Raw genomic sequence first — 18,390 nt, 5'->3', positions numbered from 1 at the left:
GGTTGACCCCCTGCTTGGCTGCTGACATGAGGTTGCTTTATCAGTAGACAACACTGAAAGATTAATTTTTTTTTTTAACGTTTGCAATATTCAAAGAAAATTCTTAGTGAATAAAACCAGCATCTTGGGAAGTTTTATTAAGGTTGTGGCTGGAAGCAGGGCTTTCCCAGCTAGCATAGCTGGCTGCAAGCTGCTCTGTGGGGCTGGTGTGCTGTTACAGTCCTTGGGACTGCAGCTTTCCTGCTTTGAAGGTGGCAACAGAAGCACCCAGAGTAGTGCTCTCAACCAGTATGGCCTTCTTACACCCTCAGGTTTGTAAAATTACCTTAAAAATGATTAATCACACCTGTGCTTTACTGACAGCTGTAATCAGCTCCACTTCAACAATGTTTAGTCACTGGACATGATACAGAACTACATACGAATGCTGGAGGTGGGTACCACGGCTGAGCGAGATGCTACCGGCCCAGAACTTATAAAATATCTTGCTAGAATCTGGTTACAAGGATACTCAATACAAACTGAAAAATATTTACATGAATCTGCCCGTGTCTGGGTATGATGATAAACATGTGGGTGTGTGTGTATATATATATATATACACACACATATACACACATGTCAAAGTACAAAAGTGAAAACAGGCACGGCTGCTTTCAGTAACCCTAACACTGGTTTCTTCCACAAGGAAATTCCTGGCTGGAAGATCTGAGTCACACGTAATCCCTACAGCCTGTTTGCAGTTTTAAAGTTAGAGCTTTGTGTCTGGTGTGTGCACACTTGTGTTTTGATGGGTAGCTGGATTTCTGTGTTACTTGTGTTCCTGGTCTAAGCACGTATTTGAGGATGTGCTGCTAGTTGAATGTTACAATTAACTGCATGGATTCCAGCACAACTGCTTACCTGATTAAAGTTAAGTGCTTATATAATGTTTTGTTGAATTGGTGCTAAGTGTATGGGGGTCTGATTACCTCTTAAACGTGAGTTTATTTCTTACAAGAGAAGGTTTTCCTAGAAATGTTTTAGAAACCACAAATTTTATGGTCAAAAAGCAAGTAGCCGCATGAAGCACTGCAGTGCAGGCTGGGACCACGTTATATTTTGGAGATTACAGGGTATTCGTGTTTCTGTATGTGCTGAGATAATTAACAGGTGTCCCTTGCAATGGGAACAACACTGCTTTCAGCTTTCCTTGAAACTGTGGTGGTTTTTTTTTTTTTATCCCTCTCCCCTCCAGAAAAAGATCTCCAAAGCCAGTATCACTTCTAGCTGGGACCAGACAGCATGTCAGTGCTGTCATCCAAGTTAAAATTCAAAAAGAAAATACAATCAGCTGAAGAGCTTACAGGCATTTGGTCCTCATGTTTAAAGGTTGGAGGAGCCACCAGGGCAGGTTGCTCCATGAAGCAAAGAGTAGAAAGGTTTGTTCGTGGGTCAGTGCACATCAGAAGCCCAGCCTCCCTCTCCTGCGGGCTTGCAGCTCAGTGGGGACAGCAGCCTTACCCACGGACATCTTGGGAGTTACCAAAGGACCTCAAAATGCTCATCCTCATTAGAACTAGTTTTGAGATGTTCGTGGGGGTGCTGTAGACCGTGGCCAGCTTCTGGCGTGTTCCTTCCCGTCCCTGCGGCAGCACTGCAGAGAAGGCAGCAGGATCTGCCCAGCCACAGTGCCTGGCTGGAAATCCTGCCCTCTGCCAGCGTCGCCTTCGGCTGGGGCTGGGACTGCGTCCACCCTGCCTGGGGGCTGCCATGGCTCCGTGCTCGGCTGCCAGCTGCGTCGCACAACGGGGCAGCTCGCTGCCGCCGGCTGCCGTGCTCTCGGGGCTGTGCCTGGCAATGGCGGGAGGGGAGAGGAAACAGAGGTCCCTGTGCCTTCAACACCCTCCTGTTCCCCTCAGACTCGGTCCTCCAGAGGGACCTTGTCAAGGCTGAGGTGTCTCTGTGGAACCAAAGGCAAAAGGGTAATGGGGGTCCCTGGGGCACCATCTGCCACTTTTCTCTTGCCAGAGGTGAATGTGACCCACCACAGAGATGGGCCTGACCTCCTGAAAGGAGTCACAGCTCTTCCTGCCCTTCCTGCACACTCTCATCCTCTGAATTATTGTCTTATTTTCATTCCACTCCAATGAGCTGTCAGCCACGGATACAGTAATTCAGCGCACTAGAAACACAAACAGATGGGTAATTGACCCGCGTGCCTTCATTACACTGGAGTTCAGTGCTGCTCTTCGAGCTATAAACTCCTTTATCTGCCACTCCAAAATCCTTGGGCCTTTTATGAGGAAAGCGAGCAGGCCAGGCTTCCCACGAAAGGCTCACTCAGGGTTACTGTCGTCTCTGCGGCGTGTGCCGCAGATGCTGACTGAGTCGGACAAGCAGGACGTGCCGGGTAGACGGAAACAGCTGTGAACCCTCAGGGGCTTCTGTAGGGAGCCCAGAGACAGGGGCTGGAGAAGGACAGGGTGGAAAAACATGTACACTGTATGCAGGGCAAACACTGAAACCCTCATCATGTCCTCTGGTACCTGAGCAAGCGTACGCCTGGACAGATGGGTGGGTACACAAACGCTTGCTATGGAGAAAGAGACATGGGGATAGATCCCTCAGCTAATGTAAATCCTCAGAGCACCACTGAAATCATTGGGACTAAATCCATTTGCACTTTTACGGGATTTGGCAAGTAGCCTTCTTAGCAGGGAGCGAGCCCAAAAGACTTGGGTACCCAGCTCTTGTATTTATGCTGTGGGAGCTGGGCACTTAACTCTGCAAGGGTTTTTTATAAATCCCTTCTTGCATTATTTTCCTTTCTTCTGTTTTTCTTCCTTTCTTCTTTTCTCTTTCAGTGTGTAGTTTCCTTGTTTCTCTGGTACCAAGCCTATTCAGTCTCTCAGAACAGTGTAATGTTCATCACCTTTGAACTACTGGTTGGTTGCAAAGGATTAAAATAAACCCCACAGCCAACCCCCACACCTGGGGATAAGGGAGGGTTTGCATTCAGATGCTTTGTGCTGTACTGGGATCCAGGACTGGGATGAAGGGGGTACACTGGGTGTTCAGGAGGGGGAAGTTTCTTATCACCCTGCTCTCAGAGCAGATGGGCTCTGCTGTCAGCGAGCTCCCTATTTGCACTGGAGGCATGCAATTTGTACCCCACCTTCCTTACTCGTGACAGCTCCGAGAGACATCTCCCAGCAGCTCTTAATTCTTCAGCATCACTTTCCCAAGCTGTTAATGAAACAGGTTTTGAAAAGAAGAACAGATACCTGAAATGCCTCCCTTCCACCCCCCCAACTCTCCCTCTTGTTTCTACGCCAGGTCTCCAGATCATCTTCCCGCAGTATTTACAAGAGAAGTTTGTCCAGTCTGCCTTGAGTTACATCATGTGCAATGGCGAGGGGGAGTACGTCTGCCGGAACAGCCAGTGCGGCTGCCAGTGCGCGGAGGAGTTCCCGCAGTGCAACTGCCCCATCACCGACATCCAGATCATGGAGTACACACTAGCAAACATGGCCAAGACCTGGACAGAAGCCTATAAAGATCTGGAGAATTCAGGTAACTGAGCAAAACACATTTTCTCATTGATTTATTTCAAACAAAACACGGCAGATTATACCGGTTTTCTTCCTTCAATATGATGTTCCAGTTGGATAAAAAAATAGAGAATATTGAACCCAATAACGTGATCTTAGTCTTGAGGGAATGCCATTTTTTCTCTATACTGCTACAGACAAAAATACACACCACACGTAATTCTATGTGTAAGGGGATATTTTCCATGGAAGAATTTGTTTGATTAAAAATCTGATCTTTCATACCGAACCATCTCAGAATCTCTCTTTAATAGTTCTACAGAGAAACTTCCACAATATGAATGATGCAGAAATTGCTTTTCAGATTTACATGAATGATTTATTCTGCTTTGGTGAAAGGCAATTCACAGAGAGAGAGAACAGGCCAGATGACACCTCATTTGAGACAGAGAGGAGAAGGGAAAATGACTTCGCCCTCCTACAGTGCTGATGTCGGCTGGTGTGAACGTTTCTCTTCTCCCTCCACTTTCTCCCAGAACGACGCTGGGGGCTTCAGCAAAGTTTGTTCCACACTGATGCTGGTAACTCCGTAGTAGGTGTCCTGTAGTACTTACGTGACATGCACTCTCAGGGGCTTGGGATAGGAAAGAGAGCAATAGCATCGATGCAGTTACATCCCTTCCTTTAAGCAAATGGTCTGCCTACCCTGAAGCCACGTGGGCACTAAGCAGAACTTAATCGAAAAGTTACTATCCCTGTGCTGACTCTCGTCTCTTAGTGTTAGCTGGTTACTTTCCAACACATTTTCTTTAATGATTATTGTCTTAAATGTCTGGGTATATATGTTAGGAAAGAAAACTATGAGGAAGGGACCATCTAGCTCCATTCAAGGCATTGAAAAATTCTTCTTCAGAAGTCTCCCCAGCAGCAATTTTTTTCTTCATGTTCAAGGTCACCTTAATCCCTTTAATGGTTGAAATGAAGCAGTCTACGATGTTTCCTCAATAGGCTCTTAAGGACTGCCTCATACTTCTGTGTGTGGACCCTGCTGGTGTGTCTGCTGTTGCACAGATTCTTATGTCCAACTCATGTTGTCAACTTGGTGCTCAACTGAGCAAAGTCAGAGTAGTAGTTAATGACCCAAGGCTGATGACTGTCTTGACAAGAGTCCTCCATTATACTATGGGCAGCCAGGAGGCTGGGACATTTCCAGAACTAGGTCACTAGCTGAAGAGGTCAGTGGCTTTCTGGGAGTTTCTATAGATTCATGGATGGGGTGGGTACACCAGGGCAAACCAAAAATGTGGTTTTCAGAAGCTTCTGCTATCTCAGTACTACACAAATTAGGATTACTGGCAGTCCCTGTCAGCACAACTCTGCCACTAGTTACACGTTACTAGTTGCCAGTTCTGGCACAGGATCTTCACACAAGATGCTCAAGAGCCACATGATGGTCACCACTCATCAAACCCATTTACATTCCTGGGGGATCTAACCCAGACACTTAAAGGGTGAACATACTAGAGAGAGAGAGAATTGCAGTCCCGCAATGATTGTTTTACTGTTACATTCTGTACTTGTTGTACTTGATCTAAGCAAAGACTGTGGTAGATAATTATATTCAGTCTCCCTCCCCTTGACATTTCAACAGGGGAAGATGTTTTTCATTTGCCATGTTGAAGTGACACATTGTAGTGCAGTTCTCTGCTGTGCTGTAGCCATATTCCACCTAGGGCTGGAGGCTTTTCAGGACTAGATGGAGTGATTATCTTTATTTTAAAGCTGCTGCATCCCATTCATCACTTTGTTGCGTCATGCGTGAACTTACCCTTTGAGATGGAAGTCGCTATCACAAAAGACTATAGCATTAATATTTTGCTGCTTTGTTTTAATAAATATTCCCAATAACTAGAGGATTTTCTTCATAATGAACAGCAGAAAATAAATCTCTAATGACATGTGAAGACTTTTCCAATAAAGTGGCCTGAAAGGCACATGAGTGTTCTGAAAGCAAATATCATTTGCACAGGAAGCTTCTGATATCCTAAAAGATCTATATTCTGTTTCTGATCTGTGTTGGATTCCTATGTCAATTTGAAAAAATCATGCAGGGCAAATCAAGAGTTAGTCTGATTTGGGATAGCATCTTCCAAGTCAAGGAGGCTGAAGTGAACTGATGCTGCTTTAAATCAGCTCAGGAGATCTCTCTTAGTCCTGTGCTTCATTGCTCATGTGTAAATTGAGAAAAATAACACTATCTTATTCTTGACATTTTAGTGTGGCTGGCCAAAAAATTCTACATCAGAACTGTGATTCTGGATTTTAAAACAGCCTTTTGATTAAAAGTCATGTGTTTGGGTTTTTTTGCAGTACTATTGCTTTCTGATGAAAAGGTGTTTTGTTGTTTTGTTTTTTTTAACTGAAAAGACAAGCACTGGAAAAATGAAAGTTTCATCTTTGAAAGAGATGTTTGACATGGTCATTTTGCTGTGATGCCACCATTCTTCTCCAGAGGCTGGTCCCTCTGCCCCATACCACCTGCAATGATGAGTCATTGCTGTGACTCTGCAAAAAGAGGGGCCATGTTGCATTATGGGAGATGTAGTCTTAGCCATCATCAACATTTTCTGTGCAGATAAATAAAGTAAAAACAAATGCAAATGGCCTTATTAGTTAATTGGAAATTCTCTGGGTTAAGAATGAACTGTTCCCAGAAAGGTACAAGCCTTAGCATGATGCAGCCATAGTCTTGGTTGGGGCTTCCAGGTTTGGTTATAAATAAATATAAATAAATAATGAAGAAACAATTCTTTTTGGAAAATATCTTCTTTTTTCACACATCCCCCCTTTTGTTTTAAAACAACCCCGTTTGGCTGTTATTTTCCCAGATTTCTTTGCTCATTTGTTTTTCCCCCAACGTTGCACTGCAGTATCAAAATGCGCACACCGCACTGAAATTTCTCCCTTACCCGTCTCTGTGAAAAATGTAGCACATTCATCATCAGAGGAAAAAGAGCTTGGTCTTTTGCACAAACAGGCTTTTGAGGAAATTGATTTATAAGGGGCGGGAAGCAAATGCAAGGCTTTTACTGCTGAAAGGTACCAGGAGTAATCAGCATGGTCAACAGAAGCAATTATACATGATGATAGTTTCAGAGGGCCACTGAACAGGAGAGAATCATTTTTGGGGAGGAGAAGGGCACTGAAAGAAGCATTGCAAATAGAGTGAAAACCTGAGAGATGGTTTAAAAAAAAAAAAATCTCAGTTATGTTTGGGGAAGAAAGGAGACAAGCAGCTGTCCCGTGGATCTTGACAGTGCAATGACGATGATTATTTTTATTAGGTGCTTAGTTTCACCGTGTGAAGAGTGGGACATGAACATCCATTTACCATCTATATAATGATGGTACTGACTAATGCATAGATATTCTTTGTTAGGCAGTTAAGCATGAACCACAAGTTGTTGAATAATGGGAAATCTGTTATGCAAATATATATGAGCTTTGTATGATAAGTTGTAAATTATCTGGTTTGATTTTCTCCAGTAATACTACAGATTTTTATTTTTTTAAAGATATTTGCCTTTTCAAGCTTTCATTTTTTGCCTTTTCTTTTGCTATTGTCCTCTTTTCCTTCTGAAAACGGGATGAAGGAATTTAAGGAGAAAAAAAAAAAACATTAGGCAAGGAAGAAAAATAATGCAGCTAGCTTACAGGAAAAAATGGCTGCATTTCTCATTGGATACTTTGTGGGGTTTATGGCAGGGCTTTAGTCCAACCTCCCTTTAGAAGCAGGACTACTACCAGCACTAGATGAGGTCAGCCATAGTTTTGTCTAGCAGAGTCTAAAGAGAACCTTCTACATCTCTGGGCAGCAAGTTCCAGTACTGCATTGCCTCCAAGTGAAGAAGTTTTTCAATAAATCATTTGAACTTCTCAAGCTGCAAACTGTCTATTACTCCTTGTTACATCATCTGTCTCTAATAAGAAGAGTTTCCTTTGTGTTTGTAAGTACCTTTTCAGCAGTTGTAGCCTGTAATTAGATTGGCCCTTGGTTTCTCCTTCACCTTAAATAAGTGCAGCTCCCTCCACCTGACTTTGTAGGTGTCCTGTTCCAGGCCTCTGACCATTGTGGTAGCCCTCAGCTGTGCCCTCACCAGTTTCTCAACACCCATATTTAATTGGATGTCCCTAAAGCTGGACAGAGAAATGCAGGTGCAGCCTCAATAGTGCCAAGACGAAGGGAACATTAACTTCCCCAACATACTGGACTTAGCCCAGTATGCGGTTTGTGTTATTTCCAGTGAGAACATAGTGTTGACGCACCTTCAACTTGATGCCCACCATAACCTCCACGACCTGCCCGGCAGCTGCTATGGAGTTGGTTGTTTCCAAGCCTGTACCGATGTGTGGGGTTGCTCTCTCCTGGTGCACAGCTTTGTTCTTTCCTTTATTGAACTTTATGGGTTTTTTCTTGGCCCGCTTCTTGCATTTCTCAAGGTAGCGGCGTGTCAAACACAGTTTTCTGGTATCAGAAATTGGGTTATTTTCTGCTGAGAAAGTTGGAACCACCTGTCTTTTCCATATGAGGATGTCCCAGCTTGGTAATCAGTCTAAGAAAACTATACTTCTCAGTTAGGATTAAAGGGGTGGTCATAAACAGAAACAGTATCAGATTTTCTGTTTTGTGATGAAAAAACTCAAACAAACCTTACATAATGTTTTTTTCATTATCAAACAAATTCAAACGGAAATAAAGTGATCACAAAACAACATTTAGCATCATATTTTTTGGATCAATTTGATTTTTTCTTTTGGCTAAAATTGACTACATTTTGTTCTGACTTTAACCCTACAAACTATTTTATTTTCATTGTTACATAAAGCAACTCATTTAACTTCAAATGAAGTTAAATTTAACTTCAAATGAAGTTAAATGAGGAAAAAAAACAATCAGAATGCTCTTTTTAAAAAATGAACAAACAAGACATTTTAACACAATCCAAGCCCTTCCTCTGGGAATTTTTTTTAAGCTTTTTTTAATCTTTCTTTTTTTTTAACGACAAAGCCGAAGTGATTTGACTTCTACAATAAGTGGCATTTTTGGAGCAGCCAAAAAAGAATTTAAATGAGAACTTTTTAACTGACAATGATTAAAACTCCCTGTTTTTTGTTCGTAACCCCTAGACTGTAATCCCATGCTCCAGGGAATTTGCTCTCTTTTCCCTCCACCTTGTACACATTAACCATATTGTTTCATCTTAATACTCTCTGGGTTTCATTTCCCATATGGGAGCAGCAACAGCCATGGAATCAGTGGGCTTCCTGGGGCAGAATGACAGACCAGTGAGTTAATGGATATCACCTTCCTTTAGCAGAGCACTGATGGCCTCATACATCGTTGCTGTTTCTCCATCCTGCTAATAAAAAGATTTGTAACTTTGTTATGGTTCAGAAACCTCTGTATTTCTCCACATTCTTGTGTGTTCCAGATGAGTTTAAATCCTTCATGAAAAGGCTACCTAGCAACCACTTCCTGACCATTGGGAGCATCCACCAGCACTGGGGGAACGACTGGGATCTGCAGAACCGCTACAAGCTGCTGCAGAGCTCCCTGGAAGCTCAGCGCCAGAAGATCCAGCGCACTGCCCGCAAACTCTTTGGCCTCAGTGTCCGGTGTCGACACAATCCTAACCACCAGCTGCCTAGAGAAAGGTACCTTCGTCCTTCGTGCGGAATGAGAGTGTGACTTGTTGGAGCTGAGTCTGGGCTTGGACCCAACAGCCTAAGTGTTTGGATATAGGGTGTGCTAACATGGAGGTTTGAGGGAAAATGGTAAAGCCCGGGAGTGGGTTGAAATTTCTGGAGGTGTAAGTAACCTGTTTCACATACATAAGCATATTGACATCCCTTCTGTGTGGTCTTACCCACCCAGGTGAAGGGCAGCCACTTACCCCATAGTGTTCTGCAAGAATATTACAGGGCTGACGTCAGACAGCCAAGCAGACTAAGCTGCTTTTTGAGCGGTCTTGCATCATGTACCACAGTCAAGCTTCAAGCCTCCATTTGCTGTTAAAGTGGACATATGGAGCAAAAGATGCTTCAGCCCGTTTTTGAGTTGTGCTCCTCAATGAATATAGCCAGAGTGAAAGAGAAGCTTTAGTTTCGCTTGGAATAGATCACATCTCTTGTACAAAATGCAGAGTGAACCTGCAAACCTGCACTGACCAGAAGCCTAGCAATGTTATTACAGTTGGAGAGAGTAGATTTTCCATTACAGCTACAGCAGCTATTGATATCCAATAGTCACCTCCTGCTGGCTTCTTTCTGCCCTGACCTATGGCTGAGTTTAAGTTTGCTTCCAATCATTGTTGGAGACTTTCATCTGTTGATTTTAATAAACACTTCTTGCTGTTTCTTTCTACATTGTCTGAAGCAAAGTAACACTGAAAATCTTGGAATAAATGAGTCCAAGTGCTTCTCTCAGAAAGGTCAGACCAAGTTAGCATTTGTGGAGGAACTGGTTTTTTACCTCCTTCAGTACCTAAATATCCAGTCTCCATAGAAAATTAATGGGTTGACTGCTGTCTCCTATTATCACCCATCCCCCTGGCCGCTAAGGACACTGAGTTTTCATTTCATCACTGTGCAGCTCCGAAAAGTCTTCCAGGGCTTAACATGTCTTTAATTACCAAGAAATCTCATGTTTCTGGACAAAGACTTGATGGACTTACTAGGGATGAGGAGAAATGTCTATTAGGTTTAAGAGATTATGAAAAAAAGTCTTTGGAGAACTTCCTAAAATTGGCCCGTTCCTGCCAATTGGCTGAGCTGCTATAAACAATCCAACTGGTGGAGGAATCACAAGCATGTCCAGGCATTATTTTGAGTTGTGCCACAACAGCAAAGTGAAGCAGCAGTGAGCAAATATCCAGCCAACCATGTTACTGCAAAGCATTCAAATAAATGCGTCTTTAGTATTTCTCTTCTATTCTAAAAAATCAGGCACGCAGAAAGGGAGCCTCCAACTGATACTATAAAATCTGGAGGAAGGAGGACAAAATGCATGATGGCAGCTGGGTTTTTAACTGACTGATGTGCTTGATTTGTTTAAGTCAACACCACCAGGCGTATTATCACTTCTTTTCTTATTTGTCATTCTGCATTTGTAGCTAGGCAGGAGAGGGGCTTGGTAGACAGATACGTAGTGGAAGAGGTATGCATTTCATCATTCTTTTCACAGAGCTTGGAAATACTCTAATTTTCTAATTGTTACTGTACAGAACGACAGACGCTTATCAAGCATGCCAGTGGCTTTGAAAGGATGGAAAGATTGTGTTAAGAGCAAGCCTCTCTCTCTCTTTAATACATATAACAGTAAGCCTACATTATGTATTCAAAGGCAATGTAAAAAAGAAATAGGTTTGCTGTTGATTGTCCTGGGGGAAAGGAAGAGGTGGTGTTTCCGAAAGAAAGAAAGAGTGTAGGGATTTTGGCAATTAGGCTGATCCTCCATGACCTTTTTCAGTAGCTAAAAAGGAAATATATACATATATATGTATATATTTGCTCTGTACTGCTTTTGCTTAAATAACACCTCTTTGCAAGGAAGTTTGTTGGTTTAAAAAAGAAACCACTCCTTAGTTGTTAAAGCTTCAATATTGAATGAGTATCTATAGTTGCATTTTAAATTTCTGGATGTAAAATATAAATAACATCCAAAGGAGGGGGGGGTGATACATTTTCTGGGCTCCAGCCAAATTGTCATTAGTTAAGAATACATCTCACAGCTGCTGAGAATAAAAATAGCATGTTTTACTTCACTGTTCCATACAGAAAGCCCAAAAGTGCCTCCACAGCAGCTAGTGCTGGTTGAAAAGTGAAAGGTGAGTTTGCAAAGGAAAACTTGTTAAATCCCTACCTTTTTTCCTTGCAATTAACAAAAAGAATTTGTCCTGCTGGACACCACAATTTTGGTGGTGTTTTTTGGTGTGTTTTTTGTTTTGTTCTGTTTCGGTATGGTTTGGTTTTCTAATCAGCTCAGACACCATCTACAACAACGCTGCATCTTCATCTCAAGGGACACCCATCAGCCTCTTCCCCTCCCCAGACCTGATTAATCCTGAAGGATGACAAGTCAGGAGGAAAGAAAATTATTCATCACCGTTCTGTATAACCTGACCTCTGCTCCTGATCTGAAAGCCCAACACTGGCCTGCAAAAACATTTTTTTTGTCACAACAGATTGGTTTTAAATGGTCAAACAAGCTCTGCTTGATTACTTGGCTCCCAGTTCCCAGCATTGCCAGGGGACTGCATGTCTCCACTGAGCAACAGCAAGCAAACACAGCAAAAACCCTCTCACTCTCAGCTTTGCCTGAATGTAATTTTTTTTTCCATTTTAGTTTGGAATGTAAGATATTAAAGTTGAATGTAAAATTGCTTGACGGTGACCTTTGAAGACATAGTTTCCCTTTTTTTAATTTCACATGCTCTAGTACTTTATACTTTGAACTGGCAGAGGTAGCAAACATTAAGCAAAATAACTTTTGCACTGATATTAAGAGGGAGAAAGATAAACTGATGACTCTGTAATGAAAGAGAAAAGAATTAAAATGAAAACCAATGGTGACTCTTCTACTGGCTTTCAGCTTTTAAACAGTGGCTCTTTTCAGCTTCCTTCTGCCCTGACATCTCTAGGTTATATTCACATGAGTCTGACCATCACGGGTGTGTGTTTTAAGAAGTTACCCCCTGTCAGCTGAAGGGCTGTGACTGGTCCCGTGTATATTCTTATCCAGACCCAGCTGCAAGTCAAAATGGGGTAATTTATACCACTTTTCCTCTCTCTCACTCTATCACACTTCCCATTGTCGTGTTTGTAGCCGATGCCCAGCTCTGCCCTGGATTCTGCATTTTCATTTAATTACATCTTTTATTGCTGCTATCAGCAGATAGTGGGTAGCCTTTTTTTTTTTGTCCTACTTGTGTCTTTGCTAATGCTAAGACATATACTACCCCCCCCCCCCAAAAAAAAAAAACAACAAACACCCAATCGTCTTTCTCCTGATCTCCTCCCATCCTTTCTCCACAAAGTTGATCTGGGAAACAGGAAAATTACTAGTTTTAGTTGCAAGATATCAGCCAAGACTCCTTTCTCGCTTTGCTCTGCTGAATGCTAGTATAACAGAAGGATGAAAGGATAACATTTGATTTTTTTTCTAAGACAGAACACACCTAAGGCAGACAGGATATGGTCATCTGACTAGTTTTTATTGTGTCCCTTGCTGTACAGTCCTTGTCCCATGAACTCCCGTGGCATTATCAACATGTAAAACCTGTGTGTCAAGCATCGAGCCAGCACTGCACAAATACAGCGGGAATCCTGTAGACGAACTCGGGAGATGTACGCTCACTTGCGCAGAGCTGGAATTGAGGTCTATGCATGGTAGCTGTTCAGCGTGTGTTTGGCTGTCGTTTGCCTCCGCAGCTGTACTGGCAGCTGCACGGAAGTGATGTCAGCGTAACCACACAGATGCACCTCTGACAGTGCCGACTATCTCATCAAACCCACCTCAGAAACCACCTTTAGTCCTATGAGCGATGTTTACTACCTCATCTGGAAGCTCAGTCCCACAAAAAGCAATAAATATGACCTGAGAGCGCTGTGGAAATCAGGGGAATAGTGTCTTCACCTCATGGATAATGGTAGGGATACTAAGAGGGTACATGATGGAGCTGGACATTTACCATCTCTCTGCCACCAGCCTGCTGCCTCAGCTCTTCATTTTCTTTGTGCCACTGGGCTTCTCCCTGTCTTCGTCGTGGTAGAAATTACAGTGCGAGTGGGAGCTAGGAACAAAGCTTGGGGCTGCAGGAGATATTTCCTTCAAAGCAACCTCTGATTTTCATCATTGTCATCAAACCCAGCCATGGGAAGAGGCAGCACGCAGGAACCTTGTGCTTCCCTTAAGCAATTCCCCCAACTCGGTGAACCCAGGCAGCCAGTGTGCGTATATTGGAGGGTGGTTTTGGTTTTCGTTTGTCCTCCACTTGCTCATCGTCCCTCGGCTTCATGCTCAGATCAGTGGTTAGAAGCAAAGAAAGAAGCTTTCAAGGAGGCACATGAAGGACTCGGTGTGGGCTCACAGCACCTTAGGGAGATTGAAACCTGGAATCTGGGTACCTTGCTAAATTGAAGTGCATTTGGCTGGCTTTCCAAACAGAAACTGCAAGGCTTCAGATGGGGTAAAAATTATTTGTATTACTGAAAAACTGAGCAAAAATTCACCTATGAGCAGGAGGCAGACTCAGTCCCCAGGGGATGGTTTTGGGAGTGCTTGTTGCTGTCAGCAATGTGTTTTGCTGCACTGTCCCCTCCCCTCCAAAGCAGAGCTATCCTAGAAACCAGGAGGAGCTGGCTGCTCTTTTTCTAGGGACCAGGGATGTCACCGTCTCCCTCTGCAGCAGATATTTATTGAGGTCACTGCCTTGCTCCCAGGCTCCCCAGCCAACCTTGTCTTTTCCACTAGCAGGAAAGCTCCTGTTAGCTGTGAATAGGGGAAAGAGACCCTGGCAGCCCCCTACTACAGAAGGAATGTGAAAAATTGTCTCTTCCCATATCCAAGACTTCAGAATTTTCCTGCTAATGGACTTCCTTCTTCCTCACTCTGCCTTTTTTTTTTCTTTCACTCAGTTTCTTCCTGCTTTTTTTCATTCCTGCCTGTCCTCTGTCTTTCAGTTGTTGCTGCTGTTTCAGTTTTCCCTATTCCTCCTGCCCACTGTATTTCTCTCTCATTTTTCCTTTTACCTGCACATTTCCCCCCTCTTTCTTCTTCTGCTCCTTGATTATTTCTTTCCTTCCAGTGCTTTTCTCTGTTTTATACTCTCATCCCTCCACTCACTTGCTCCCTCCCTCTAATCATCTTGCTGTTCTTTGCTGCTGTATCATTTAATGCCTTCTTTGATACAGCCTACAGCTTAATGATTATTCGGAGGTCAGGCGATGCAGGTGCCATGAATTTCACTAATCCAGCTCTGAGAGCCTCTGTCCATAATCACTCCTCCCCTTCTACAGGGACTGAATCCTAATTTGTCATTAGCCAGTCCTCTCACTGCAGCGCTACCAAGAACTTTTTGCCCAGAGGAGACAATGAAGTATTCATCAGCTGGGGGGAAGGCGGAGGGGAGGGAGCAGGCGGCTGAACAAGGCGTTCTGCTGAGAAAGGAGTCACTGTGCTGAGACTTCCCGGGGCGGTGGGGAGGGGGGAAGAAGGGGCAACAAGGCAACGTTGCGAGTCGGTTACGCAAAAAGGGAACGTGGGTTACGGTGCCATTCATTAGGAGTCGTTCCAGGGCTGCAGGACACGAAGGTGAGGGTGCCGATATAGCAGTTATGGGAGTGGTGGGGCTTGGGAATGGGCCAGTGTGGCTGCTTGTTAAGGGGAGAGGCTGTAAGAGGAGGTTAATTAGCAGCAGATTTTTTAAAAGAGAAGCTGTTCTAGCAGCTTTGTCTCTGTGCACCCTGATTTCCACTTTCTTTTCTGCTTTTATTGTGCTCTGCACCATGAGCAGAGGTTGCTACTGGCTTTGCCTCATCCCATTATAGGTCTGGTTTTGGAGAGTGGGGGGAATTGCCAATGACATAGAGAGGAGTTTTCTCTTGCTAGCCTAGGCGTTATGCTGACTTGCAACGTCTGATAGCAGCTCAGCCTCTGGCATGGCTTTATCAGCTCTGTTCCCATGGTTGAACATTGTCACTGTGGCACTGATGGGATCCTTGGCAGGAGACTTGTGCCAGTCTCAGCTCCTAGAGCAGTGTGAAGAGAGACACTTCAGATGATCAATCCTAACTTCTAGCTATTTCTTAGATGGCTTTTGTTCTCCACCAAAAAACAACAGATGAAAGATTCAGTCTAGAAATAGACTGGAATAGCTCCCAGATGCCACGGCAGGGCATCAATGTTCTGAGAGCTCTGCCTCAGATATATCCCTGAAAACACTGTGGCTCTAGTAAGGTGCCAACATGAAAAACTCTGTGAGGGTCTACAATGCTAATGCTTTCTTCTTCCTACCTGCAGGACAATACAGGAATGGCTTACCCGAGTCCAGTCCCTGCTCTACTGCAATGAGAATGGGTTCTGGGGGACCTTTCTGGAAAGCCAACGGAGCTGCGTTTGCCATGGTGGCACCAGCCTCTGCCAGCGCCCCATCCCCTGCATCATTGGGGGCAACAACAGCTGTGCCATGTGCAGCCTTGCCAACATCTCTCTCTGTGGCTCATGCAACAAGGGCTATAAGCTTTACCGGGGTCGCTGCGAGCCTCAGAACGTAGACTCGGAGCGGAGCGAGCAGTTCATCAGCTTTGAGACGGACTTGGACTTCCAGGACCTAGAGCTGAAGTACCTGCTGCAGAAAATGGACTCTCGCCTGTATGTGCACACCACTTTCATCAGCAACGAGATCCGCCTGGACACCTTCTTTGACCCCAGGTGGCGCAAACGCATGTCCCTCACCTTGAAGAGCAACAAGAACCGGATGGACTTCATCCACATGGTGATCGGGATCTCCATGCGAATCTGCCAGATGCGCAACAGCAGCCTGGACCCTATGTTCTTTGTCTATGTCAACCCGTTCAGCGGGAGTCACTCTGAGGGCTGGAACATGCCCTTTGGGGAGTACGGCTACCCACGCTGGGAGAAAATTCGCCTCCAAAACAGCCAGTGCTACAACTGGACCCTGCTACTGGGCAACCGGTGGAAAACCTTTTTCGAGACCGTCCACATCTACCTACGCAGCCGGACTCGGCTGCCCTCCCTGCTGCGTAATGAGACTGGCCAAGGGCCTGTGGACCTTTCTGACCCCACGAAGCGTCAGTTCTACATCAAGATCTCAGATGTGCAGGTGTATGGCTACAGCCTGCGTTTTAATGCTGACCTACTGCGCAGTGCTGTGCAGCAGGTCAACCAGTCGTACACGCAAGGCGGGCAATTCTATTCTTCCTCCTCTGTCATGCTCTTGCTGCTGGATATTCGGGACCGAATCAATAGACTGGCGCCTCCCGTGGCCCCGGGGAAGCCCCAGCTGGATCTGTTCTCTTGTATGCTCAAGCACCGCCTGAAACTCACCAACAGCGAGATCATCCGTGTGAACCACGCTCTAGACCTGTACAACACCGAGATCCTCAAACAGTCGGACCAGATGACAGCCAAACTCTGCTAACCCGGACTTTTCAGTGGACATGTTGGTGATTGATCCTTTTGCTGTAAAAAAAATAAAAGAGAAAACAAAAAAAAAGAGAAAAAAAGAAAAAAGAAAGGAAGGAAAGTGGGGGGGAAGTTAAGAAAGGGGGGAAAAACAAGATTTGTAAAATGTAATTCATATACAAAAGAGAAAAAAAAGAGGAAATTCTTCATTTGTTGAAAACTAAACCCGTTCTAGCAGCTGTATAAAACTGTCAGGCATGTTTGTTATTTCTATAATCCGTCATAAAAGGGTAACACCTTACTCTCTCTTGACCTTGGGGGTGTTGCTTGCTAGTCCTTAGGGGCAGCAGAGTAAATAAAGGGAGGAACAGAGAGGGGGGCAAACTTCTGTAATGAACTGTAAAGTTTTCTGCTATGCAGGTGCCAAGACAAAGAGACAAACAAACAAACAATCAAAGCAAACAAACAAACAAGAGTTATATGTAAATGTAAAAGAACTGCCATTATTCCTATAGTGGGAGTAAATGGTTAAAGATAAAAGATATTTCTTCTGTTGAGATTTATGACAGCTTTACATTGAGTTATTCACACAGCCTATGCTGAGCTTCACTGGAGGACAGAAGGTGATAGCAGTCCTTTAAGAGTAAAACTAATGCCTCATTGGTGAGAAGACACATAAGAGGTGGAGGGTGGGTGCAGATGTCAGGTGTCTTCACTTTGGAATTTCCATCTTGGAAGACTTTTCACCAGAGGTAGAGTCTCAGCACTTGCTGAAGAATGGGACATGTCAGGTCCCTTTGGCTGCTTTGCTGAACTGGAGTTCATGTCCTGCATGAGACTGCTGTTGTCTTCAGCGTTGTCAGAGCTTAACCCCTTGAGGATCAGCACCTGTAAGTCTTCAGAGTCACTCATCTTTAAGGTATTTCAACAGAGTCCCTAAAACAGAAAGCCAAAATCATATGCCACTTTGATAAACCTAAACTTAAAGGCAAATCTGAGTTGTTTGGCTTTTTGCCTCAGGTTCTGGGTTTTCCAATAATTCTGGTAAACCCTCATCACCACAAAAAACAAAGCACAATGCAAGAAAATAAATTTACAAGGAAACCTGGAGACACTGAAGGGTACACACATCATTTTATTTCTTTGGGGAAAGAAAAATCCCTTTTACTTTGTTACGTTTCCGTGGCTGTGAATAATATCCTTGTTTCATTTACACTTTCGTTGTGCTTTAAAAAAAAAAAAAAATACAGAAAACAGATGAGAAAATTATATTAAACTATCTGCAAAAGTAGTAAAAAAGAAGGGTGGGAGGGAAGAGCACAGTAACCAAATCTACCTTGAATTTGCAAGGATAAAGCCAAATTAAAGAGGGATGAGTTATCAAAAAAATAACTAAAAGGTGGGTAAAATTTACTGGAGTGTGTCTTCACATGTGTTTGGATTTAAAAAAATAATATATTGAATGGAGTCTATGAATGTAGGATCAACTGAGCTGGGTGATGAAGCCTTCACACAGTGGGAGGTGAGTAGTGGGATGTTTCTCTTAATGTCACTGTTTTTTAGTTAAAGTTGATTGTGAGAAGTGCTAGTGAGAGACTAGAATTTCTGCCGTCCTAGGAAGGAGAAATAAATCTCTGATCCTGCGGGTTTCTG

The 18,390-nt window shown here is 43.8% G+C and overlaps 1 protein-coding gene across 1 annotated transcript in view; it reads left to right on the top strand.

Moving 5' to 3' along the window:
* BRINP1 (BMP/retinoic acid inducible neural specific 1) overlaps positions 1-17,312 on the top strand; it is a gene marked incomplete at its 5' end in the record, with an annotated part of 59,533 nt that extends 42,221 nt beyond the window's left edge. The window contains 3 exons of the mRNA XM_082009038.1: positions 3,319-3,555; positions 9,026-9,248; positions 15,613-17,312. Of these exons, the coding sequence (XP_081865164.1) occupies positions 3,319-3,555; positions 9,026-9,248; positions 15,613-16,753 (1,601 nt within the window). The 3' untranslated portion in view covers positions 16,754-17,312. The remainder of the gene's footprint in view (positions 1-3,318; positions 3,556-9,025; positions 9,249-15,612) is intronic.
* Positions 17,313-18,390: the final 1,078 nt, after the last annotated feature.

This window comes from Phaethon aethereus (assembly GCF_964289735.1).
Source record: "Phaethon aethereus genome assembly, chromosome: 20".
Lineage (NCBI taxonomy): Eukaryota > Metazoa > Chordata > Aves > Phaethontiformes > Phaethontidae > Phaethon > Phaethon aethereus.
This window is presented reverse-complemented; position numbering and strand designations above follow the sequence as displayed.